This window comes from Sceloporus undulatus, chromosome 1 (assembly GCF_019175285.1).
Source record: "Sceloporus undulatus isolate JIND9_A2432 ecotype Alabama chromosome 1, SceUnd_v1.1, whole genome shotgun sequence".
NCBI lineage: Eukaryota > Metazoa > Chordata > Lepidosauria > Squamata > Phrynosomatidae > Sceloporus > Sceloporus undulatus.
Window position 1 is genome coordinate 267,032,986 of NC_056522.1, and position 27,691 is coordinate 267,060,676.

Genomic DNA, 27,691 nt, shown 5'->3' on the forward strand with positions numbered 1-27,691 from the left:
ATTATGTGAACATGTGCACTGACTGAACATTCACACTCAAAATATGTATATTAAAGGGGGAGTAAGAAAAGTGCATACAAAATCCCTGTGTACTGTGGAGAGAAAAAGTCCATACATGGGGAAAGTGTGTTATACTATGAAGAAAATGCACTATATAGCTTAGAGGAAATTGCATATGTTAGAAAAATGCAAATGGAACTATAGAAATTTGATGAATTGAGTGAAAGTAGACTTGGCAGAATTTCCCATCTTTGTCACTAGTATCCCTGCTGTAATAACAGCCTTCACTTTTCTCCCATTCTATGCTTTTCATATCTATTATATATAAATACAGGTCATGAACTTTCAAAACAATAAGTACTAGAAATGTCTGTGTTACTCTTAGTGCCTTTTTAGTCCTAGCTGTCCAATGCAGCCTTCCAAAACACTTAAATATAGTAGACATGATGCCAATAAAATACACACATAAGTGGAGACTAGTCACTCAAAGCACTTTCGAGTCTTGGTCAAATCACGGATTCCTTGTAATGGTGTTCTAGAAGGAACTTTAGCCATATATGTGATATACAGGAGCAGAATATGAAGGGTTATCTTGTCATAAATGCCCTGTACCAGATACACAGAATTCATTTCTGTATTTAATTTCCCTCTTCTTTACTGTCTTATTCTGTTATAAATGTGGTAATCTTTAGGTTTCCTTGGTTGCAACAATCTAACATGGCTATCTCTTTGTAAATGTTTCATTTTGTCTGTAGGAACTTTCCAGAGATTTGTGCATCTTTTTAATTGTTAGAAAGGTACCCATTTCCTTTTCTAAAATTACTTGGGGTCAGCCCTGGCCACCTATAAAAGGAAAGTTAAAATCTATGTTGAGGCACTCATTTAGGGGTTGGCTTTTTGTTGTTTTCTTGTTGCTTTTGTTACTCTCCTGGAAATTAACTTCCCCCTCTTAGTTATGTTATTCTTTTTATATTTTGCCCAGTTAGAATTTCTCCCTTTTTCTTGTCACAGTTTGAACAAATTGAATCCCTGATATACACGAATTGCTGCAGGCAGCCAGGCAGACTGAGAACACACTACTGCACTGTGCCTCAGTGCTGCCTCACTTAAAATCCCTCAGCTCAAAATGAGCAGTAACTATGGTGAGGTTGACACATCTATGTGGTTTGCCTCCACCTCCAACCTAAATCCCTAAAGAGGCATTCTGTACAAGAAACTGACATGGTTGATAAGAGGTTCTTAACTAACTGTTTCTATGCAACATCATTTTACATTGGTGCCTCTGTAGGGAATCCTTACTCTGATCCAGAAAGCTCCATATATGTGGGAGGAATGACAATGACTAGTTTCAGCTTGATTCTAATGGTAAAGAATTGCACTTACTAGGATATCTCTGCTCCAACTGTTCTTTCCTTGGGACGTATTGTGAATAGCTGGTACAGTCCACACTTTATTTTCTGTTTCTTTTTCAACTTCTGGTTTTGTTGCAGGAGAGTGTCATTAAAAAGGTACTGAATACCCCATAAATTTCCTCATAAATAATATTGCATATGAACATAAACATCTTAAAGAGCATTAGTGTAACTTGACAAAGCAAGGTAAAATGTTCACTGACTTTATTCTTCTGTTATTCCTTTTGTGTGTGGATTGTAAAACACCCCCTGAACAGTGTAGGAGTGTATTTGGGAAAGGGAGAGTATAATCTAGAAAGAAATGTGGGATGGTTCATTTGGCCATGATTTTATACACATTTACCACAGCATATATGCAGCACACTGGATTCCACAGTTTGGCAGCTGGATGTACAACAGGTATCGCAGCCTCAAGCTCACATTATGCTATGGTCAGTTAGCTCCACACCCACAAAGTCAAAAGTATGAGAGAGGGCTGTTTGTGGGATTGTGAAACAATTTAGCTGCATGAGGAACCACACTTACAAAACCTCTGAGTGCCCACTGGGTGGCAACTGGAAGGTGATGTGAAAGTCAACAAATACTTGGAACCAACACTTTCTGATTTTTGTCTTTCCCTTACAATGAAACTGCATAGCAACTCCCTGTAACATTCAACAAGTAATTGAACTAAAGAATAGGCTCTTAAGATGAGTCATAAATTCTCCATTTAAGGCCCTGTTGTTACAAGGTAAGAAAAGGCATGTGTGGAGATCATGAACTGCGAGGGGCCTGTTTTTGGACCAAATAGCTGTATGCCCTATCCCGCACAGAAAGACAGTGAAAGATATTCCTCTAAAGCAAGGGAGACAATTTTGGAAGATTGTGGGCACTATTTTCAGCTCTACAGATCTTAAATGGACCACATTAGGCTTCAAAATGCAAAACATCAGCAATCCAAATCAAAACCAGAAGTGGTTTATGGTCCACTTCTGTTGTTCTTGTCATTTAAATTGAAATCCAGCCTTCTCAGACACAAACTTACTGTTTCTGGAAGTCTCTGAAAACAGAAAACCTTTTTGGGGGCGGGGTAAGGTGGAATAAAAAGCATTAGGGTTCATGGGCAACAAAAATGGTGTTTAGAGGACACAGACATAGGCTGAAATTTGCCCTCCTCTACAGCAGCCTAGAGGTCTACTTTCTTCTCAGTCATCTTGCATGTAGTCTGATAATTTCACCTGTGATGACCTATAAGAAGGATATAAAATGGGTTATAAAATCTTTGGCATTGACAGACTGTGCTGCAAATTTTCCTCTCACCTCTGCTTTACAGAAGGAAGTTCAAAGTTAAAGCAAACTGAAAGAGCAGTCCTTTGCCATGGTCTCTCCAAGTTGGGGTGCTGCAGTATATACAGAGCCTAGGGGCACAGTGCCATCTATAGGCATGTTAAAACAAGGACAAGATTGAAACTACAAGTTAGACAATTATACCCTCAGAATTTTACAGATGAAAGCCAGGACATGTGTGGCCAGAGTGTGGTCAAGATGGCAAAAAGTATTAATGAGGGAGAGTGTAGAAGTTAGGGGAGGCTACAGCAGTTTGTTTTTGTCTCACCCTGCTTGAGAGGGCAAGATTCTACCTCCTGCTGTCCTCTCCTCCCACTGACTTAACTGAATGCAAAATACTTTTGCACTTTGAACTCAGTTTGCAGCAGTTGAAGTAGAAGAGCTGAGGACAAAACAGGAAAGTGGGAGGAGGAGACTGAAATGGGGACATTTTAAAAGAAACTGAGAAAGTTGGACAGCAGAGGATTAATCAAGACAGTTTTTGCCAATTTGGAATAGTAGAGGGAGCTGGATTATTATTGCTTAAGAAGATGTATACAAGCTTGTTTTCCTGTACCTATGGGTGATGAGATACCATGAGATTAACTAAAATCAAACAGAAGCAGACATACAGGGCTCACTGATTAAGCAGCTTTCTGACATAAGTACTGCTTCTGCTTTTCCCTCTTGCCAGCTTTATTCCTCTCTGCCCATCTTTCCCCATACGAGCTTCTTTCCAGACCTAAGTTTTGTGTGGGGTTATGTCCTAAAAGTGACAGAATAGGAATACACTGCCAAATCATTATGCTTCAAATCAAGGCCTGGGGAACAGCATTTCAGAATCCCGTTGCTGTCTCTGGCGTTTCCAATGCAAGGAAAGCAACCTCTTCACTCAAAGTAGTGTTTCTAACCCTCCTTCCTCTTATTACATACCACAGTAGAGGCTGCTGGCAAAAACTGCTTCTTGATCTTGCTGAGTGATATTGTTATTGAAGACACCATGCAGATTGTACCATTACTGCCTGGAGATGTAACAGAAAAGATGAGGAGATGGCCTAGGGGGAAGAGGCAGGGATAAAGTTGCTTAGATGCACTTGTGCTGAATAATTAGCGATAAGAGCAAAAGAAATATTCATGACTTTGTGGAAAGATAAATAGATTTTTGATTAAATTTGGATTTTCTTTTCTACGGCAGTCAAAGTTGTTTGGTGATTGGCAGTGTGGAAATGAGTTTTCCGTGCATCCTGGCTGGCCTGAGGATCCCCTTTAGAGCTGTTAGCCAAGATAAAGAAGGAGATATAGAGTTGCTGTGAATTGGCAGGAAATTTACAGTGGATATGCCAAGAACTCATGCTGCTGTCACAACAGTTGAGATGCAGCTGTTGAGTGGTCAGGTTGTAGCCTGCATTCTCTTGCTATTGCTCCCTAAACCCCAGTTTCATCCATGTAAAATATTAGCCACAGCACATGCTTGTGTGTGTTTATCTTTAGCCAGTAAATGGAAACATAAATGCCTTACTTTGTTTTATATGGTTTAGATTACTTTTTAAATATCAACAAAAAGACTACATGATTAACTTATAATACCCATAGTTATATTGTTTCAAAGTACTAGTTTCAAAGTCCAGCAAGAACAATCCATTGGGGATGGATCTGTTTATGGTACCATTCCAATTTAGCAGATTATTTTGTGTTGTATGCTAAAGGCAAGAAGCCTACAGGACAACAAATGGATGCTAGGCTTGTGCATGTATCTCTAGTTTTATGCAGAGCCCAATTTGCATTGAGATTCAGGAATCTATATCACCAGACCTGCTTCGCTGGGAAGCTAAAATTGTGTTATTCATTTATATGTACTATCTTGGGGGTATTTTAGAGACACCCACATAAAATGTGGAAACACAGTAGACTCAAGTAAGGGGAGATTAACTCATCATTCACATGGATAATACCAGGAGTTTGTTTTTGTTTTTGTTTTGCTAGATACTTACTACATTTGCTGTTTTTCAAAACAAAACAAGTTTTTTAAAGTCTTTGCAGTTCATCCTGCCTTTGTCCCATCAGTATCATTCTAGGCTAGAGCATCAGTCAGTTAAGTGTGTTAAAGTTTAGCTAAGAACAGATATAATAATGATAATGAAGTGACAGCTTGCCTTTCCTTCATTCTATCAGCAGTCCCACTGATTCAAATCATGCAGGAGATGTTGAGACAATACTTTACTGGTGAGATCCCTCATACAGAGCCCATTAAGGCATGTGGTGACTTGGACTGGCACTGGTGGAAGCCTCCCTCTCATGGACCCACCCTCCCTCCCCACATCTCTTTCAGATACCTGCTGAAGCCTCAGAAGAAGGCAAAGGCAAATCTCCTCTGAACAAATCTTGTCAAGACAGTCCCTTAATAGGGTTGATTTGGGGTTGCTATAAGTCAGAAATTACTTGAAGGCACTCAACAACAGTTAGTACTTGAGTTACCCACCTATATTAAACAATACAAATAGTAAACAGTACTAGAGAACCAGTGTGGTGTACTGGTTTGAGTGTTGGAAATCAGGGTTTGAATCCCCACTTAACCATGGAAACCCACTGGGTGACCTTGGGCAAGTCACACATTCTCAACCTCAGGAGAAGACAAAGACAACCCCCTCCTCCGAACAAATCTTGCCAAGAAAACTCTGTGCTAGATGCACCTTAGAGTCACCATAAATAGTAAACAATGTGAAAGCAAACAACAACAGTAGCAACACTACAATGGCAGGGAAGATAGATAGCAATCCTGGGATCCACTCCCACCTCAGAGTGGTCCAAGCCACTGCACTGCCTTTTATGTGGTACTTCAAGAAGCTCAACTTCCATCTAACATCAAGCAAAAGTAACAGCATTGAGGTGGGGAGTAGAGTATGTTTCATTATCTAAAAGACAGACAGAGCATTAAATAGACAAATTAACAGGAAAGGCTAAAAAAGGATTAGGCTAGGCTATTCAGCAAGATAAAAGGAAATTAAGAAAATAAAGACTAAAAGAGTCTAGCTCAGATAACATCCACCCAGTCCTCACCATGATCTCTTACTAACACAAAACTAAATCTATTTTATGCGCTAAGAAACAATTGGTTGTATAATCTCAGTAGCCTCATATAGTCTCTCCCCATAAACACTGTGATTAGAGAATGCTGGTAAGATTATTGCCCCAGTTTGCATGACAGAGTTGTCAATAAGCAAAGCCCAGATCCCTTTCTCCCCCTCCATATCATACCAACTTGGTGCTTTCTTCATACAGTCATATGTGAGCTATGCTGTCTAGCCTTTTCCCACATATTTTTGATGTCCAGATTTCCAGTTTTAGCCAAAACATATCAGAGAGTGTCATTCTGATTAACTTTGTTAGTTGGAATTTCTTCAAATCACTTGTACAGCTCTATGGATATAATAATATCAGATTGGTTTATTTCGGCATAAAGGACAAACAAGATTTCATGCAGATGATCCATTTACATATTCTCCCTTGAGTTCTGAATGAAAACATTTGCAGAAAAAGTTCAGCAATTTGATTTAGACTCACAACCCTTTGTGGAAAGTTTTTTATACCATATCCCATGTTATTGTCTTGGTTCATGTTCCTCTTCCTTAAATCTTTTATTTCTTCCTTGGGGAAGGGATATATTTAATCCCTTCCCCTGTGATCCAACTTACCCCAGATCACAAGCTTACAAACCATGGGTGTTTTGATTTTTTAAAAGTGGGTGACTTTAGCGATAGATCATGAGTTAAGGATGAAGTAGGAAAACAGAGATCAAAGGAAGAGGAAGTCAGTAAGTATGATAGACAGAAGGAGGAAAGAAAGTTGGAAGATGGTTAGAATATGTGAGTGAAGGTAGGAGAAGGGGTAAGGAAAGAAAGAAGAAGGGTAGAGATGGAGAAGTGAGAAAGTTTTGAGAGGGGTGAAAGGAGAGAAGATAAATGAAAGAGAAAGGAAGGGGAAGTAGAAATGGAAGGACGGATTAAGGAAGATTATGCAAGATAAAGAAAGGAAGGAAATTGAAAAATAGAAAGGAATATATATGCTGAAATTTAGAAAGTTAAGAAATTTACTTTGATGTATTTTGAAGAATTTTTGATTATCATTTGGAAACTTGATTGTAGTTGTATGTTTGATTTTAGAATTTTATAGTGTATGTTTTATATTAATAAACTTTATTTTAAACAAGTGGGTGATTCGGTTTATGTGTCTCCAATGCCACCTCTAATATAGTCTGGAAATTCAGTGCTGCTCAGTGTTAATACATAAATGATACCATAAACCGGGGCTTCTTAAGCCATATGATGGGCTTTTTTCTTGAATGCAGCTGTTTCTTTCTTTCTTGGAAATTCACTGCAGACTGGCTGCCAATGGCTCATGGACCAGCACCAGTCCCCAGATACCACTCTGAATAGCATTGCTGTAGGGATTAATTGCTAGCACTATGTGCTTTAACATTCCGTAATTCTGTACTTGGCCAATCTAGTTCCACATGCCAATCTATGGCCCATATGCCAATTCTAGATCTATTCATAAATGTTTAACATAAATGTGTAACATTCATGCCTTCCATACAAGTTTGCTATCTGCCATACGAGTATATGCACAATAAACATGCCTTACCAATCAGCCATGATGGTAAAAAGAATGTTGTTTGAGATCTGCATACATTATTACAATTGTTTCACTCCCTCATGCTTTATCAGGCAGCTTCTAATGAAGGCTGTAAAGCAAATAGCTGGTGCTGTATAATTTCTAGGATGCTAAATTATGTGGCAGGTTGGAACAAATAATTGATTTCAGGGAACTGTTTTTCAATTAGTTGCTAGGCAGGGAACACAGCAGCAAACAGTAGTCTGAGTACATGTTATGGTGGTGGGGGTTGTTGCTGTTGTCCAGTTTTTTAAATCACAGCTGCAGTGGGCCATATGTAGAAATCGCAGCTCCTCAAGCTATTATGGTTGATTTAAAAAAATGAAAAGAAAGATATTGTTTTGAGATATTAGACAGTGCCATTGAAGAGTATGAATTTGAGTTACTTAGAACAAGAATTCACTTTTCCCCTTGGTTAGGATATATTCTATTCTCAGATGATAAAAATCATAAAGGAAATGTCCTGATTAATACACATCACAGTGGCATAGTTGCTTCTGTATCTGTGAGATCCTTGACCCAAGGAGAGAGAAGTACCTTGGGCAGATGGGCAAGCAGGAAGATAACAAACAAACTGATATCTGACATCCTTAATTTGCTGGTTTCCTTGTTGTTGTTATTATTATTATTAACCCCTCCACCCCACTCTGGTACTTGGAATTCCTTACCCCAAGTCTGGATGTTTTCTGGAATTTCCTGCAATTGCTCTACTGACATAGCTGGCTCTGAAGGACTATGCAGATAATAATTACATATAAGGCAGACTCCTGCACTCACTGGACCATGTTTTGCCTTTCAGGTCACCGCATTATGCCTGTCCAGAAGTAATCCGGGTAAGTGAGCTTAAAATTCTTATTCTGAAAATCCTTATAAAAACAGCCAAACTTGATTTCTGCTATTACTAGGGGAATGGTGGATGGTTCATAACAATGTCACAAAATATTTGCCCACATTGTCTTCTTGTCTCTGCAATACAAAAGTTGTACAACTTTTCGGAATGACAGGATCTTTACAGAAAAATACTAGCAGTTGAAGGCACTACAGCTGTTAGCTTGAATTCTATTTTCAGTATTTTTGGGGATCCCATTTTGCCTGCCCAGACTTCATCTAAGAAAAATGACACACAATTTCCTATACCGTTCCTGATGTACAGTACCATTGAATACACTGGTACCGATGAAGAAAAGAGATAGCTGTCTCCTTCCTTTAGGGCTATGTGTTTGCACCCCTGGTGACTTGTAAGCAAAATACTACTATATTCCATCTGGAGACCCAATTAACAATTGTAAAGTTAGGTTTCACAACTTCAGTGTGCTAGATATAAATGTTCTACCAGAATTCTGCTAGAATTGAATTAGTGGGATATATATAAACTTATAATTCAATAATTAACTTATAATTCAATAATTGATTCAGTAGGTTTCCTTTAATTAAGACTAGTAATTTCATTTATACCAGCAACAAAGAATTCAATTATAATGTTATGATTTGGCAAATATAACTAATTCCAAGTGCTGTAAAGAAAGAACTGGGAGCCTTGAATCTTCACAATCTCTGTGACATTTCAGATGTTGAGTATTGAGTATCTCCAGAATCATGCAATCTTCGGATCATAGGGAAGGATGTGGAGTCAGCTAAACCTGGTTGATAGTCCCAGCTAGCATAGACCCACTTGATCACAGGGTTTATATAAGTTTATATGAATATCAGCTTAATAAATAATTCATTCATTAGGTCTACTCTAGTTGGGACTAACAATTGGATTTAACCCAATGATTCTTAATATTCATAGAATCGTAGAGTTGGAAGAGACTGCAAGGGCCATCCAGTCCACCCCCCTTGCCATGCAGGAAATCTCAACCATAGCATTCCCGACAGATGTCCATTCATGTTCCCTAGATAGTTCCTTGTTTCACAGTAGAAAAGTTATTTTTGGACAGTTATAATTTAAAAATAAATAGTTATTTAGCTCATTGCACAGCCCCAAAATGTAACATGTTGCTTTTATCACTGTAGGAAATTATAAGGCAACTCATTATATTGCTCACTCTATTGCCCTTTTAACTTTAATTTCCTTTTAACAACAACAATCATTCCAAAAGGTGAAAAAAATGGCCAGAATTAAGAGGAGGGATAGTAACATTTCAAAATGTCCAAGAAAGCATTTTTAAAGCCTCCTCATAAAAAAGAATAAATGAATGTTACATGCTACACAGAAAAGTAATACTATTGCTGGTTAATACATACTTGCAAAAAAGAGCAATCCGTAATTAAACCCAGTAAGTTACATATGATGTTGTTGCCTTTATGTGTTATCCAAGTTCTTTGACAGGGGATAGTTTAAAAAGTATTATTACTATTATTATTATTATTATTATTATTAACCTTTATTTATAAAGCACTGTAAAAAGTAACAAGGCATTGTTGGTTTCAAATTTCTGGGTTTTCTCTTTTACACTTTTAAAAAAATTCCCTTGATCTTTGTCATTAAGTGGTGAAGAAAGTCTGGCCTGTGAGCTGCAGGCACCTTCAAACCCTTAGGTGTGGCCCCTGAAGGAGCAGCGAAGTCTGCCAAAGCTCCCAGACACCCTCACAATTGTGTAGGGGCTAATTCATAGAATCATAGTTGGAAGAGACCGCACGGCCATCCAGTCCAACCCCCTGCCATGCAGGAAATCCAAATCAAAGCATTCCCGACAGATGGCCATTTTCAGGTGAGTTCCCACTGCCCCCACAAACCACCTGCAAATGTGGCAGCCCCCCCAAAAAAAAAGAAGATAAAAAAAAAGAAAAGAAAGAAAAATGGCTGAAAATCAGCCAAAATGCCAGTAGGGATCAGGGTGACCAGATTTTCTAACCACATAAGAAGACAAGGCACCATAAAATGTAGGGTGTGCTAAAAAAAATTACCAAGTGAAAAATAAAAGCACACATATAAACATAAACTTGTGCTTCTTTGTCATGGTCAAAATGGAAGATGTTTCAGAACTCCTCCTGTACAGAAGGTTGAAATGTAGGACATGACTGGGAAAAGGAGGATGTCTGTCTCCCTGCGTAGGAAGTGACATTAACTTCACTTGTGGCATGCTGAAACCAACAAGTGCATCATGAGAGAGAAAACAGTACTTACCTCCTCTACAGTTGCCTACCCCTGTTGTACATTATGCGCCAGTTTTGGAGTTTCTGTATAGGATTTTCTATAACTTTCTTGTGTCCTTTCCCTCATGATGTGCATACACTATGCGCACCAGAATATCCAGGCCATTCTCAGAATTTACCATTGTTGTATTTTTTTTCCTCATCCACTTTTCCTTTTCAACCAGGTGTAAGTGACTAAGGCTGCATCTAATTCTAAATTGCAGGATTAATGCAGTTTGATGCCACTTTAATTGCCATGGCTCAATGCTATGGAATTCTGGGATTTGTAGTTTGTTGTGGCACCAGAGCTCTTTGATAAAGGAGGCTAAACAGTTCACAAAAAACAAATCCAAGAATTCTATAGCATTGAGCCATAGCAGTTAAACTGGTGTCAAACTGCATTAATTCTGAAATGTAGATGCAACCTCAGGAGTTTATAACACAGGAGGAATTTCTCTTAATTTCGAATGAAATAAAGTGGGGCCAGAACGCATTCAGATGAATTCACTAGTTCAGTGAATTTACGTGAATTCAAATTGCATTCGAACTCCCATTGCCTGAAAATAGGTTGCCATTGCCCAAAATTGCATGTGATCACTTCTCACGCAATAATGTGAAACCACATGATTGCATTCGGACTGACTTCTTATTGCCCGAAATTGCGTGTGGTAGTCTATCACGCAATAATGTTAAACCCCATGATTGCATTAGGATTGCCATTGGATTATACTTCCAGTTTCCCTTGTCTGATAAAACTCCTCAGTCTCCACATAAAGATGCACAGATATGATATAACATACCTGGATAGATGCACCATAGGTATTCTGCAGTTTAACACAGAGCCATCTTTTGTGCAATATTTGAGATTTATATAATGTATTCTTATTTGTTGGGACGGACAAGAACTTTTTATTGTTCCTTCCCATTGAATTCTAGGGCACCTGAATGTTATTTCTCTAACAGCCTTCAGTGACATTTCCTATTTGCATTTTACACAGGGAGAAAAATATGATGGCAGAAAAGCAGATGTCTGGAGCTGTGGAGTTATTTTATTTGCATTGTTAGTGGTGAGTCATCATCTACACTGCACATTATTATTTTTAAAGTTTGCTCTGTTTTTTACAGTTAGATCTTGATGTCATCTGCATATTTGAAGAGTTCATTTCTTCTCTTTCTTTTTCCTCTGTAAATCCCAAATTATATTATTTGCATCTTTCCCACAGTGGAAACTCATGACAAATATTTTCCCGCTTCTTTGAAATACTGATCCGTGCGTAAATGGAAGGATTTAGCAAGTGAAAACGTTTTTCTAAATTATCTTATAATGGGGATTAGTTTTTGTCACTGAGGGTTTTTTTAGACAATCCACTATTAATGAAATCCCATGATTCATTTTTCTCTATGTAAATTGTCAACATCAGCCAGATACTTTTTCGTAAGTAGCAATTATTTTGTCCAAAGTAATTAAAGCTTCCAAAAGGCAAATGAGATTGTGAAAAGGGATATTTTGTGGAGCTTTTATCATCTTAATAGTTAATCTTAATAATTTCAGTTCTTTACCACTCAAGTGTTCAGATCTGAAAAATACATGCCTGATGGATTACTTTCTTTGATATCCCCCCCCCCAGCTCTCAATTCGGATGACATGGAGGGTTATGAACACAGGATACTGGTGTAATCGTGTATTAAGTCTGTGGTAAATGTTATGATACAACAGTATGTGTTGTATTGTTAGGTAAAGGCATTCCCCATTGACAAGGTTGTCGTGTCCGACCATTGGGGCAGTGCTCATCTCTGTTACTAAGCCGAAGAGCCAGCATTGTCAGAAACGACTCTGTGATCATGTGGCCAGCATGATTGCACAGAACACTGTTTACCTTCCCACCGAAGTGGTACCTAATTATCTACTTGCATCTGCATGCTTTCGAACTGCTAGGTTGGCAGAAGCTGGGACTAGTGATGGGAGTTCACCCCATCATGCGACACCTGGGCCTCAAGCTGCCAACCTGGCGATCTTGCAATCAACAGAGTCAGCATCTTAACCACCACATCTCTTGTTACTAAAGTATTATTTCAGTGGTGTTACATTAGAAATATCAAGAAGCACCTCTGTTCCCCCTGCCTCACTCATACTAGGGTATGTGTGAGAGAGAAATCAGCCGCTTTGAGTCCCTATCTTGAAAGAAAGGTGAGATATAGGAAAATAAAATAATAATAATAATAATAACTGAAAAAGAACTTGCAGGATATTTTTGTATTATGAACTTGTAACTTCAAAAATGTAAATCTCAAAACCGTTGCTGGGAAGCTCAGTATTCTTCTCCATATTAACCTTTTTATCTGTCATAGGGGAATATACATTGTTGTTGTTGTTGTTGTGTGCCTTCAAAATAATTTCTGACTTCAAATGTTCCTAGGGTGAAACTATCACACCGTTTTCTGGGACTGAGAGTGTGCGACTCACCAAGGTCACCCAATGGGTTTCCATAGCCAAACAGGAAATTGAACCATGATCTCCAGCGCTTAAACCACTACACCATGCTAGTTCTCAAGATATATACATAAAAGCATAGAAATGTGTCATGCTAGATATACCAAAACAATGAGTTTTATGCCTTGAAGCATTATTGTGCTGCATTAATTATCTAAGTATAACTGTGGACATTTTCATGCCTTAGTTATACTTCTGGATTGTACCCATAGTAGTATTTGAATGTCGTTGTTTTAGTTTTCAGATCAAGGGTATTGATGCCAGAGATGTTACTGAACAACTGTAACTATTCAGATTTTGCTGACAGATTTAAATTATGTAATATAAATCAGATGTATGGACATATAATTAAAACTGTTTACAAAAATAGTGTATGACTTTTCACTTCCTCGTTATTTAAAAAATGCAGATAGCACACACACATGGATATTAAAGGCAAGTATAAGAAAAAGACCAGTTATCTAATATTACATAGGTTTCTGAGCTTGCCATTATTTTATCTAGTGGGTTGTCGTCTTAATTTTAGGTTAATTGAGGACTGTACATTCATTGCAGATTACGCCTAACTTCAAAACAGTATATATTAGAAAAATAGATCCAGCTGTTGAGTTGGAATAAGGAGTTGGAATCTCTGAACTGAATATTCTGAGTAAAAACACTATAATACTTTTTATTATTACTACTACTCATGAAACCAAGTTACATACTTGTCAGTTACAGTTCCTTCTGGCCTTTGGACATTCTGAGGTGAAAAACTCTGATCCTGAACAGCATACTATTAGTGTTTGGTATAAATATATCTAGAGGAGATTAGAATGGCAGAGTAAATAAACACATTCTCTGCTGAGACTTTGCCCAAGAGAACTGCCAGCAGACCAGATCCTTTCAAGTACAACTAACAGTTCTGTTGAAACAGAGCAGTTCTTTATATTTATAGATACTTTTCCTGAAAACCAGTCATGGTTATGTTCTTTTCCTTACTGGCTAATTAAAATTCAAAATAATTAACTACACACTAACTAGGCTTTATTTTCTGTGCTGGAATAGTTAAAAAAATATTGATATGTGACACTAGATTTTTTTTTCTTTCTCTCAGTCTTTGTCTATATTCCAAACTACTTAATATTTCAGATTTTTTCTCCACTGTCTTTTTCTTGGGATTTGCTCAATATCTACTCACTTCCTTCCTTGTTTCTTTTACTTTTGTCTCCTCTCCCTTGGCCATGTTGCTCCAGGGTGCCCTGCCATTCGATGACGATAACTTGCGGCAGCTGCTAGAGAAAGTGAAACGTGGTGTGTTCCATATGCCACATTTCATCCCACCAGACTGTCAGAATCTCCTACGGGGGATGATTGAAGTGGATGCCTCGAAACGGCTGACGGTAAGACGACATCCATTGCAGATCTCAGAGCTTCTGCATTCCAAAACACCCATTGCCTTTCTCTAAATTGATATGCCCTAGTTTGATTCCCTCCAGAATTTTTGGACCAAAGCTTCCTGCAGCCTCAGCTAATCTGCTGGGGCTAATCTGGGAAGGTGAAAGTTACAAACCAAAACATCTGGAGAGTCCCCAGTTGGGGGAGGCTAGTCTAAAGAATGTATTTTTAGATAATGCCAATTAACTAAATTTTAATACGGAAGCAGAATATTACCATTTCTTCTTTTTTAAAAAAGGCATTTTGATTTAAATTAGTTGATTTAATTGTTTAAATAATATAAAGTTCTAGTTATTGTGTGAAGATAAATTTGGATCTATATACTGAGTTAGAGATGAAATTTTAGAAACCAGTGAAAGCTTGGGTAGAATTTCCAGCATGCAGAAGTTTCAGAGGAGCTTGGAATTGTTACTTTTAAAAAGCAGCATGTCACTTTCAGGCATTACATTTTATAAGTTAGACCATAGTTAAAAGTAAGAAGTAACATAGGCCCCATACAGACTGCCAAAATAAAGCTGCTTCGGGTCACTTTGGAGGTAAGCTGTTTAAATTACAGATGCATCTTAAGAGGTCAGAAGCTGCACCAAAGCTGCGCTCCACTCCTTAGGACTGGAGAATGGCTTTGCCGTGGCTTCTGGTCTCTTAGGATCATTTAAAGACCATACCTCCAATGTGACCTGAAGCAGCTTTATTTTGACCTGTCTGTATGGGGCCATAATTTCAACAAAGTGACCAAAAAATCTAACATTTGCCTTTTAAAAGTGTTTTAAAAGTAAAAATATTTGCCCTCACAGTCCATCCTCCCAAAAAGCAATCTCATTATGTTTAACATGTTACTTCCAAACTCTACGTTTCAGTTCTTTGCATTTCATAGAATCATAGAATCATGGACTGGATGGCCTTTGCAGTCTCTTCCAAGTCTATGATTCTTCTAACACTGGTTCTTATGCAAATTAATGAATGTTATTTATTAATAAAAATAAAGTTTTAAAAAATATATTTTCACTAGATTAAGAGAGGCTTCTCCAACTTGGTGCCTTCCAGGGACTTTGGACTAGTGTGGTGTGGTGGTTTGAATGTTAGATTACAACTCCAGAGACCAGGGTTTGAATCTCCACTCAGCCATGGAAACCCTCTGCATGACCTTCTGAAAGTCACATTCTCTCAACCGCAGAGGAAGGCAAGAGCAAACCCCTTCTGAACATATTTTGCCAATAAAACCCTGTGATAGGTTCACCTTAGGGTCATCATAAGTCAGAATGATTTGAAGGCACACAACAATAGTTAGTAATTTAGTCACCCACATATACCCTACCATTCTGGTATATAAGATTAACTGCAGGAAGCTTATACCATGTAAAAATTACTATTTCAATAAAATCATCCAGGAATCAGGGTCCAGCATACACCAGTGTAGGCAGAGGGAGGAGACAGAAAAGGTGGCAGACACAGTGGTCTCGCAGGAAATGAGGCACTGGGTAAATAGGTTGTTGGAAGCTAACAGATAAATTCTGCCATCCCTCATCACTACTACATGACACTGTAGAAAGTGCTGCTACAAGTCTAATGCACCAGTGAGATTCCAGGCAGAGTGAACAGTTAAAGCCAACCATATAACATCTGCTATATACAGTGCACCCCTATTATACACAGGCGTGCCTTACGCGGCTTCCAGCATATGCTGGAAGCCACACCAAAAAAACCACTGGCACACCCTGGAAGAAGTAATGGGGTGCGCACCTGCAACGCACACAGCACACTGCGGGAACGAGCCCCATTACTTCCAATGGAGCTCAAGCATATGCATTTTTCCCTTACATGGGGGGGTGTGTGTGTTCCGGAACAGATCCCCGTGTAAGGGAAGGGTGCACTGTATAACCAAAACTTGCCAGAATAAACCAGGCTTCAGCAACCAGCAAAGGATTGTATGAACCAAATGCCATGAAACAAGTCATTCTGTATTCTGCATACATATACTGGGAGATCTACTCCTCTAAAGCTTGTTTTTGTCATGCATGTCGTTAACATGCTAAACTGGGCCAGGTGATAAAATGCCATTTTGTTTTGAACTATTATCTCCTAAATGGCATTAAACTCTGCACTAGCAGAGGGAGAATTTGCCTTTAGGATGGCCTGTTAAATGCCTTTGTCACTTCAACACATTTTAATGCAGCATTTTAAATGAAGGCAGAAGGAATGTGATTAATTCCCAGTGAGGATCACCCTCTTTTACATTGCACAGCAAAAGCCTGAAGTCTTCTCCTTGTCAGAATCAGTTGCCCTCCTGTAACCCTTCCTTGTCACTTTAAAGTAGATGAAAAGCAACAAAGCTTTAATTAATTACTGCCTCTTTTGGAACAAAAAAGAAGGGAGCTTTTTGGCAGCGGCAAGCAGGCATGTATGATATCATCATAATATTTCAGTTCAATTAAATTCAAATAACAATCAGTGGTGGTTGGTGCTGCCTGAAGTAAAAGGGTTGCATGCCACAGTGAGTTGCCCCTTGACATTTTCACACATTTATACTGGATTGATATATATATATCTCTTTTACAAGCACACATACACCATTTACACAGATAGACAATACTTTTGTCCAGTTCCCTCACAGATTCCACCCCTGCCCCCACAGAAAGAAAAGAAAAAAGATCCACCAAAGGGGGGCTTGCTGGCCAGTCACGTTTAAACTTGTCATTCAGGAGGCCTCCACAAGGATACAAACCACAACCTCTCTGCAGCCCAGATAACGATATTTTATTTATTTTCCCTGTTGTACCACACTGAAGATGACGACTGAAAATTCTGTGATACAGTACTTAGCTGAGTGACAGAGTCCTAATTTTCATCATGTAGCATGCCACTTTGCAGATATAAGTCTGGAACCTCTTTGCAGCAACAGCAAAACTGTTGAAAACTACTTCTTGTAAAAAAAAAACTTCTAGCACTGAATTGTGAAAACTCTTATCCTCAATCACTGATTGGAGATAAGAGAGGGTTTCCTGCTCATTTCTAGAATGCCTGGCAGGCTGAATTGGGCAGAGGTTCCCTATCCCTGCACCTTCATGACCTGAAATATTCTCAACTACTTAGAATGGGGGTTCTGTACTGTCCTTCCAGGGGTAGCAGTAGTAAGAGTGTCAGTTCAGGATGATCTCAAGCCAACACCTGAGATCTAGGGACAGCCCCAGTGATGCAGTTAAACATTATGGATTAAGTACCAACCACAGTTGCTCAGATTTCATTCTAACACAAAGAGAGAGAACTCACAGCTCCCTGTTTGGAAATAAAGATTTAACTAAAGTGGATGTTCCTAAATCAAGGGGAAATGAGAGGGGGATTTTTCCTTCTCACTTATTTAGGGAGAAAGAATAAATAACTTTTAATCTAGCCTATCTACTACTAGGCAAAAAGTGGAAGTGGAGTGGAATGGAGCATCAGCTCTGTGACCACAATTACTAGGAGGGAAAGAGTACGCAAACTAAATTCATAGACTTCTTGAAGAGTCTTTGCAAGTTGCAGCAATAAATCATTTAAGACTTGTAAATTGGAGCAAACTGCTGTTCTTCAAGCTGAACTGGAGATTTGCACTCAGCTCTTTCCGCTTCCCTGTTGCTGAGCCCACCAAACTTAGAAAATATGCACCCTCCTCTCCTGTTTGCTGATGGTTCATGAAAACTGCAGATTCTGGGCCAAGCCCAGACATCTGGCAACCCTAACCAGTAGGCAGTCCTTGACATGCAGTGGCTTAAAGGCCAACAGCAACCTCTTATGATTTAAAATTACATCCAAGCAATGCAGTCATTCCCTTCAACCTGCCAGTCTATAAAGAGCAAAGATCATGCACAGAGTTCTTCTTTTGGACATGAGCAGTCCCACTCTAGAGGGAAACAGAGAGCCCTCAGTGGAATGGATAGTAGACACAAGAGTGCAGCAGTTCTTAAAAAGCAGAATGAGGAGAAAACATCATTCTGAGGGAGTTTGAAGTTTGATGCTAGGGAGGAAGGTACTCTTGAGCCCCATTTATCTGCTCATAAATATGGTTTGCTCCTGAAATGCATAGAGGCTGATTTTTTCTCCTAGGAAACTACATACCCACAACTAGAAAACAAAACAAAAAAACCCTAAACATTAAAATATTTTAATGACAATGCTTTAAGTATACTTTAAGATGATTTATCAACAATTTAGTGTAACAATATATAGCTTGAAATGTTTCTTTTTAAGAAATAGAAATAGAAGGGAACAGCAGGCAACTGTCACACTTCACATATTTTTTAGCTTACAACTTCCATCAACCCTAGCCAACATAGCTAATAGTGAGGGACTGTGCAAGGTAAAGCCTAAAATTACATGAAAGTGAGACCTTTGCTTTATAGGGTGGGTCAGAATTTTTCTGCCTTAACTCAGGTGCCTTACAACATCCTCTGGCTTGTAAACTACTACAGACATGTTTGGCTTTGAAATGATCACCTCAGCCGTGATGGCAGTTTTTCTGATATTATCTGGGAAGCCTTGGGAAAGAAGCAGATGTATAAAGGGCCTGTCATCTGCACTCTTATTACAAATCATTAATGGGTGTGCTTTTTTTCTTGATGGACATAAAGCAATCCATCAAGAACTTTGCAAACAAATTCTTAATGTGCCAAGTTGTTTCTGAAAGTAAAAACACAGTGGTAAAGAAATGAATTTATTCCCAACCACAATATCTAGGTGAGAATATCTCTTCAGTATAAAACATGTATCAAATATAAAATCTAGGGCGGGGTACAGACCGCTGCTTTGCGGTGGTCTGCCGCCGTAGGTCGGCGGGGGAGCGGAGCCTTCACACGGCCCGACTCCCGCACGGACGAAAAAGAACCCAAATGAGCTTCTTTAGAGTCGCATTTGCGATGTAGCGAGCGCCAGGGGCGCGCTCGCTACGTCACAAGCGGCGGCACGCGTACGGACGCTCAGCGTCCCGATACGCAAAGATGGCGCCGGCCATGTAGAAGGGCCAGCGCCATCTTGTACGGACGGAGTCCGTACTAGGCCCAGGGGCGTCTATAAGAGACGCCCCTTTTTTAAAATGCGACGTCCGGAGGACGTCCCAAATGGCGGTGCAGAAAGCACCACTGTGTCTCAATAAAAGTCTGTCAACAGTAAATCAGTTTAGGCCTTGGAAGGCGGACCTTGATTGATCTTTATACACAGCACACTGATTTGGCCCCAATCTGCACTACAGAAATAATGCAGTTTGACATCACTTTACCAAGGCTCAGTTCTATGGAAGTCTGGGTCTTTTGTGGTTTTGTGAGATATTTACCCTTCTCTGTCAGAGAGTTCTGGTGCCACAACAAACTACAAATCCCATAGTGTTGAGCCATGGCAGCTAAAGTGGTGGCAAACTGAATTATTTCTGCAGTGCAGAAGCAGCCTTGATTGCTGTGAAGGAAAGGAAGGATATAATTGCAACACAATCAACATGATAGTTTTGTTAAGGATGCCTGCATAGAAGATATGTTAGACCAGTGGTCCCCAAACTGTGCTCTTTAAGAAATTTTGGACTTCAGCTCCCAGAAACCCAGACTCGGAGATGAAGTCCAAAATCTCTTAAAGAGCACAGTTTGGGGACCACTGTGACTGTGATCTTTCATGACTGGAGGAGTTTTCAGCCCTGGGGATTTGCATATTCTCTTCCTTTCTTTAATTTCTGTAAATGGGTTCTTGTGAAGTTTAAATGAGAAATAGTTGTTTGAAGAGGAGATGTTCTTGTCCACTAGTATGATCCAAAAAGTTCAGCCATCGCACCTTTAGTTGAATGAGAGGAGCTTATCACATTGAAATGTTTGATGAAAACCACACATATCTCCAAAGTGAGTTAGGATATGTTTGCTACCTAATTAGGAGGAGAAGCCTTAATGTTTTCCTTTACTTTTTAAAGGAGACTCTTATCCATTTTCAATTCTGACTGTTCTGACTTCTATTTAAGACACTTTTGATTTAGGAAAATCCCTGACACACCGAACAAGCCACCTCATTAAAAAAAAGTCTGCTCAGACTAGCTTTCCAAGGTGAATGTTATATAATACCCAGAAGCCTTTGATTCTCTCAGTGTCTGTGTGAGCCGCCTCCGCTCAGTCTCAAAGCAGTCTTGTGTCAAGTTTCTTCCTCCTTTTCTCTCACATATTCATACACATGTTTCACCTCAAGAGTTCTCATTAGTCTGGAAATGAAGTGAAAAGTAAGGAGAGCAGGACAGTTTCTTTGGTTCTTTTTGCCCAGTTTTTTGGGTCTCTAATCCTACTCTTCAGCCAACTGGGCCTACCCATTGCTCCAGTTATAAGATCTCACCTTATAAAAGCCTATCTGCACAGTACACTACCTGCACTCATACTGTCTTGCAGGCTCATCAATTTGTTTTTAGTTGTGTTCAGTTGTAATCACAATCCAGCAAATAGTCTGCTTCCTCTGTTAGACAACTTCTTGCTTGGGTATATCAAGTGTTATGTTTGACTTTCATGGAGAAAAGGAGAGAGTTTTGCTTGTGGCCTGATTATTTTTGACACCACAAGAAAACTTTTGCATGTCGTTTTAGCATAGGGTGATGACTGCTACTGCAATCCTATTTATAGTTGCTTTGTTTTGTGGTAAAGACCTTGACTGTTTCAGTCCTTGGACTTGTCAGCTTCCCAGTCAGTTTAGGTACCATGTTGCTAAGAAATCTCTGTATCTCATGCAAGTTTTGGCACGTCTTTCCCCTCCCCAGCCTCCAGTGGAGGCAGGTAGAGGGGCAAGAAGGAATATTATGATGCCGATCAACAGCCAAAAGTGATTAGGATACAGATCTGAAAGAAACAGGATTTCACCTGGGAGAGGGAACCAGGAAAATTGCCAGTCCTCTTTGTATTACAAATACAACCTACAGATGTTATCAACAGATGAAGCGAAGATGGTGGTAATTATGTATAATTGATTCCTGTACCTCATCTACTAGATGATTTGAGTGAGAAATTCTATGGTGCTAGACTTGCTGTTGCAAAACATCTTTTTTTGCATGCAGTCCAGTACCTAGCAGGGTGAGTCTTGGTGTTAACTTTACCTAGTGAAGGGCATATACAGCTTCATTATAGCTTAAATTTGAGAAAGGGGTTAATAGACACAAGTATGGTGGATGGCGGATGGTCCTCTAAGGCCTCCTATGTGGTGGAATATATTCCCCTTCACTTCAGTAGTTGCCTGCCCCTAGACTAGGATCATTCTGATTCACATTCTTTATTTTTGGTTCACTTCTGATTCATCTTTCTGTTCTTCAGTGTTAACTAGACTAGAAAACACAATCCTCAGTAGTATAATAAAGGCACTGGGTATTTTGTGTTGTACTCATTCCTTTTGTTTTCTCTTTTCCTTGTAGCTAGAACACATTCAGAAGCACATATGGTATATGTAAGTAACATTTCTCTGAAGTTTGAAAAGCTATCTTGAAGTTTATGATTTTTGTGGAAACTATGGACTTATAAATTAACTTTGGTTAATTTGCCCTAAGATTCCAATATGAGAAACCATAAGAACTAAAACACCACTTCCCTCCCTTATCCACAGATTAGAGCAGTACTGTCAGAGGCCTGTATCCACTACTCTCCTTCTTTCCATTCTATCCAAACACAATTACAGTAACCCTCATAAAAATAACAGAGGAAACATGTGAGCATCTTTATGACATTTTAAGCCAAAAACACACACAAACAATAAAACATCTGCAAGCAAAGTGTGTCCCTATGTACACACCCTCTCTCTTCCCTTCAGCTGTGCAACATGTTTATGATATTGACATTTCTTATTATGTATGGATCTGCTAATGACTGTAGTGACATCATTCAGCAGAGATTCTTTTTAAAGTCTGTAAAGCTTTCCCCATTCTATTGCCCCCATATATGTTGGTTTGCAACTGCTATGATCTCCAGCCAGCAGATGTGCCATTTGAAATTTTTCTTCTTCTGTAATTTTTCTGAAGACTTAGTATTTATCTTCCCTAATGCTCAAACATACATCTCTTTCAGTTATTAAAAAGAATGCAACAGCTGTATTTTCCCATAGTAAGTTTGATTTTCCCCCTTTGTTGATGTGAGATTAGATATTTTGGCAGCCAATTGTAAATCATTTAAATAAAGTAGCATTTCCCACTTAGAATGACCCTTCCCTGAAGAGACTGAATACAACATCTATTTTGAACAACTGTATTTGAAAATACGCTAAATTAGACTGTGCTTAATTATTTTGTTGGGATATCCTCATTCAAACACTAATCATATGAAATAAATGAGTCATTTCAAATTCACTATTAAAACAGAAGCTACATCCAGAACCATTCATAAATATGCAGGCACCTACACATGCCTTTTTCTAATGCACACCTGTTTGAGTGGAGGCTTTGGAAGTGATACTTTATTCACAGTTTATACTTCAGGATATTATTCTTCACTAAACAAAGCTATGCTTTCTAGCCATGTTGCCCAAAATTTCATTTATTCTTGAGTCAACACTTATAATTGCAGCAGGGATAGTCTGCCACATAATTTACAAACATATGGCCTTGAAGCACTGCACAGCTCTTATGACACTTCCAGATGTATGGCACCTAGTGCTACCAGAACATTGTGGAACTATTCTGTCTTTCCATCCTTATTGATTTTTTGTGGAATAAAAAGAAGAAGAAGAATTGTGGAAAAACATGGGAGGGTTACAACTGGAATATTACATCATTTCACTCCGTTAAAAAGTTATGGGAACAAGGCGTGATGAAGGCACAATAAAAGCCAAGTCATTCACACTACCAGTTTCTTTCTTTCAGTTACTCTCAAAGGTACAGAAAGATCCCTTTGCATATTCTTAATTGAGTTATTTTTTAAAAAGCTGTGTCTGCAAGATATTAAAAAGTTTATTGAATTCTGAAACTGTAAGAACTTGAGAAAATAGGTGATTTGCAGTCTTATTATTACTCTGAATGCTTCCATATTTTATTTGTTGTATTTTTTGTTTTTTCAGAGGGGGTAAGAATGAGCCAGAACCTGAACAACCAATTCCTCGAAAAGTGCAAATTCGCTCTCTCCCTTCCTTGGAGGACATTGATCCTGATGTTTTAGACAGCATGCACTCATTAGGTTGCTTTCGTGACAGAAATAAACTTTTACAAGACCTGCTGTCAGAAGAGTAAGCATCCAAACTTTACTTAGTTTGTTACAACAGAGGAGAGGATTTCTAAGATAGCATTTTTGCTTATAGACGAAAAGTTAACATAATTAAATATGTCTTTACTGGTGCCATGTAGTAGATGGCAACCCTGAACATCATCTAGCTGAGTTGCCACCACTCACTAACTTTAAATCTCTCTCTCCTGTTAACCAATACATTAGTGAGAAATTCCCTGTGGCAGATGAGAATCTTATGTGCATAAATACACACACACACACACACACACACACACACACACACACACAGAGCAAAAGGCATGTGAAAGAGTGTGGGAAGAAAGGAGATCTTTAAAGGAAAGTTTTATTCTTAACAAGCAATCTGCTTTGGCAAAAGGGCCTATTCTGCATGAAGGCACCTCCTTTGAGGCATGACGTCAGGAAAGTTACAGAATTACAATAGCCAGGGATGTAGCCAGGATTTTAGGAAGACTAAGTGCCACCATTCTAATGGGACATGGGCTCGGTGGCGCAGCAGCGAGTGCCATTCATTGTATCTAACTGGTCCGGACCCCATGGACACCCCCCTTGGCTACGTCCCTGCAATAGCCTAGGTCATATCTGGCTGAGGCTAAAAAGAAACATAATTTGCTAATGTGTCTACCAAGATATTTTCTATTCTGCACACGATACCTATGAGATCTGAGCCCTGGATATTCATGGGGTGACTGGGAATCTAGACCAGTGATGGAGAACCTTTTAGAGAATGAATGCCCAAACTCAGTGGCATTCCCACACCAGGTGTCACCTGGTGCTGAGGGATCTTCCAGGGGGCTGGACTTTTGCCCTCTGGGAAGGGACCTCTGGGGGCAACAAGCATAATAAAGCGCAAAAGGCACAGCACAATAACAAGAGCAAAGAGAACAGCAGTTTAAGTGTGCAGCTCTAGAGACCAGGGCTCAAATCTCAGCTTGGCCATGAAACCCACTGGGAGACCTTGGGCAAGTCACATGCTCTCAGCCTCAGAGGAAGGCAATGACAAACCTCTTCTGAAGAAATCTTGCCAAGAAAACCCCATGGATGTCTTTACTACACCTCACTAAGTTCCCAGAATCCCATAGCATTGCAAGATGCAGGCCTTCCAGCCAGAAGGGGCAAGGCTTCTGGCCAAAAGTCACAGGACTTCTGCCCAGAACAGGTGAGGCTTCCAGTCAGAAGGGCGGTGCACACCCCTCCTTGTAGCGGTTTGGATATTCATGAGGAGACTGGGAATCTGGATGGTTTGCTTTTCCATGGGGGAACCAGGCTGTGATAACGAGCTGGGCTTTTCATGTGTAACTCCCTGCTCTTTCTTGCTGCAGCCCGGTTCTCCTGAGGCAAACGGAACCAGGACAAGTTGCTGGGCCAAGTACGTGCACGCGTGTGCACCCTGCCCCTACTTGCTGTGGCTACCGCATGTCCCCAAAGACAGCTTTGCATGCCATAGAGGGCATACGTGCCATAGGTTCACCACCAGAGCTTTAGATTCACGTGGCCCAGCCTATAACCAGAATTCTAAATACAGCAGGGACCTCAGTCCCAACTCTCTGTTTGTCTCTCTCTCTCTTGCCTTATGGCACCCTGGGTTTTCATATTCCTCACTGGGAAACTAGCCATTCTCATTGGGCAATTGTCTCTCGTGATTTCTGTGATTCCTTCCAGCCATTTGACACCTCCCAATAAATATAACTTAATCCAACACATCCTTAACCCTTTGTTTACCTGGAAGGGAGACTATACCCCTCGGCTGTGTTTCCAAGATAATGGGAGAACTCATTATCGCAACTGGTGCTTCAGTGACAAAACATATGGACAAGCTCTGATGGAATGGAGTTCTGATGCCAGGGTGCCACCACTGTGAAGGCCTTGTGGTAGTGTGGTAGGCCAGCAGTGCAAGCTGGTCATCTCTCAATATCTCTGTTGATACCCAGCAAGTAACATTCTACACAAACTGCAGTGCCCAGACCATTTCCAATGGAAACTGCACATAGAGCACATTGCTGCAGTTCAGTTAAGAGGTTACTAGACCATTGACTGTTGTGGCCAGAATATTCCAGTCCCAAGTATTTCTTAATAATAGTTCATCTTTGTGAAATAATACTTAATCAAGGTCTCAAAGCACTTCATATGCATTATCTAGCAGTAATCTTCGCCCCTATAAGTATAAGGCATTATTCCCCAAGATGCAAGGGAGGGGGATCAAAGCTCAGAGAATGCCTTCACTAAGGCCTTATAGTAGTTCATGGCAGTTGTCTGGTTCAAATACTGTACAGACATCCTGATTTGAAGCTTTGTCTTTCAATCATTATGCTAGTAACATCTTGATAGACTCCTTCTTGAGCTGTACCACTTCCTCCTGCAAATAAATGTACCTAACAAGACATGCAAATCATTGTAAAGCTATAAAAACAACAAATCATGCAGTAGGAGGAAAGGTGATAATGTTAAGAGTCAGAGGCCTACATTTTAGCAATATATTGTACTCAGTTAAGGTATGGAAGGAAATCTGCAGCCAGAGACCATTCTTGGTCATGTGGACTCAGAAAGACAAAGAGCCTGAACACATTGGCACAATATGCCGACTTGTGGCGTGGGGGGGCATGGCATTTAGATAAAGTACACCCCGATGCTGCCCCCAAGCCAGCATCACACCACCCGCTTGCCCAGACAGTGTTGCAGCGCTCCAGCAGCATGGCATTTAGATGGCACATGCTGTAGGAACACCAAAAAGCTGGCAATGTGATGGAAAAACCACCTTTTTTTTACCCCAAAAAAGATCGGAGGCCACGGCGTGCCTTTGCCACATTCCCCAATCTGGCGCTTAAAGGTGTGATGTCAAGTCACCTCTTTAGGGCCACCTTTACTGGCCTGAAGTTTCAAGGAGCAGTTATTAATGAAGGTGTGCCCATTGAAATAATGGCTAGCATCTTGCTAGAGAGTTACAATGGCATAACTCCACCTTATGCCATTTTAATTCACTGTTTTGAACATTGCAGAGGTTGAAATTCTGTATGAATTTTAAGTGCTTTTATCTTTTTAATTGCATGTTATTTTAATGAGTAATTAGTTTTAATACTGTATCAGTTCAATACTATTTTAATGTTCATTTTTGTACGTTTTTAATTGTAAGCCACTTTGAGTTCCAACTTTGGAAAATCAGAATATTAATAAATAAAACAATAATGAATTGTGTAACTACCAAAATCCCCCTCTACTACAGCCCTTCCTCCAATACAATCATCTGTTGGCTGGTGGAGAGCAGTAGAAAAGCCTCCCACTGTTTTCTTAATGCAGGGTGCACAGCCATGGCATCAACTCTAGTGTGAAGAGGTCTTTGAAGAGATCTTGAAGGATGCCTGTTGCTATCTTGCTAACCATAGGTCAGGAAACAGCTGTGTTGCCGAGGGGGGGGGTAGAAAAGAGGTGAAATAAGGTGGATTTCAGAGGGAGGATCAAATGGAAGTTCATGAGTCCTTTTGGACTGCAGAAACAATCTAGTTTGAAACTGCTTTAACTGTCCTAGATCAGTGCTAGGTAATCCTGAGAATTGTAGCCAGGGTAGTTAAAGCAGCCTCAAAATGGATTGTTTCTGAAGTATGTTTTGGACCATGGTTACCTTTTCTAAGTTTCAGAATTTAAAAGTTTTTATTAGAACATTAAATACTATCATTTGGGTTAATTTTCTGCATAAAAGGTTTGTGATAGTGATAATGATGCCATGTTATTTTTCCAGAGAAAACCAAGAAAAAATGATTTATTTTCTTCTCCTTGATCGGAAAGAGAGATATCCCAGTCATGAGGATGAGGATCTTCCTCCTAGAAACGAAATAGGTATATCAACAATAGATATATGTGTATGTATACACATATACACATACATATTTATATATTTATGTGTAGGTCTCTCTTTCTTTTTTGTAGTGTCCCCACGTGAGAAGGCTAGTTGTGTCCTGATCAGTTGTTTGTAGTATATTTTGTAATATGGAGCCTAATAGGAAAGCTCCTTGCACTATGCTGAAATCCAGTGTACACAT

The 27,691-nt window shown here is 39.5% G+C and overlaps 1 protein-coding gene across 14 annotated transcripts in view; it reads left to right on the forward strand.

Annotated features, from left to right (window-relative positions):
* The window catches only part of BRSK2 (BR serine/threonine kinase 2), a 520,033-nt gene that overhangs the window by 422,260 nt on the left and 70,082 nt on the right, over nt 1–27,691 (forward strand). For all 14 annotated transcript variants that reach the window (XM_042478053.1, XM_042478062.1, XM_042478000.1 and 11 more), the window contains exons 6-11: nt 8,188–8,221; nt 11,525–11,593; nt 14,253–14,399; nt 21,845–21,876; nt 23,476–23,640; nt 27,391–27,488. In XM_042478053.1, coding sequence (XP_042333987.1) covers nt 8,188–8,221; nt 11,525–11,593; nt 14,253–14,399; nt 21,845–21,876; nt 23,476–23,640; nt 27,391–27,488 — 545 coding nt within the window. The remainder of the gene's footprint in view (nt 1–8,187; nt 8,222–11,524; nt 11,594–14,252; nt 14,400–21,844; nt 21,877–23,475; nt 23,641–27,390; nt 27,489–27,691) is intronic.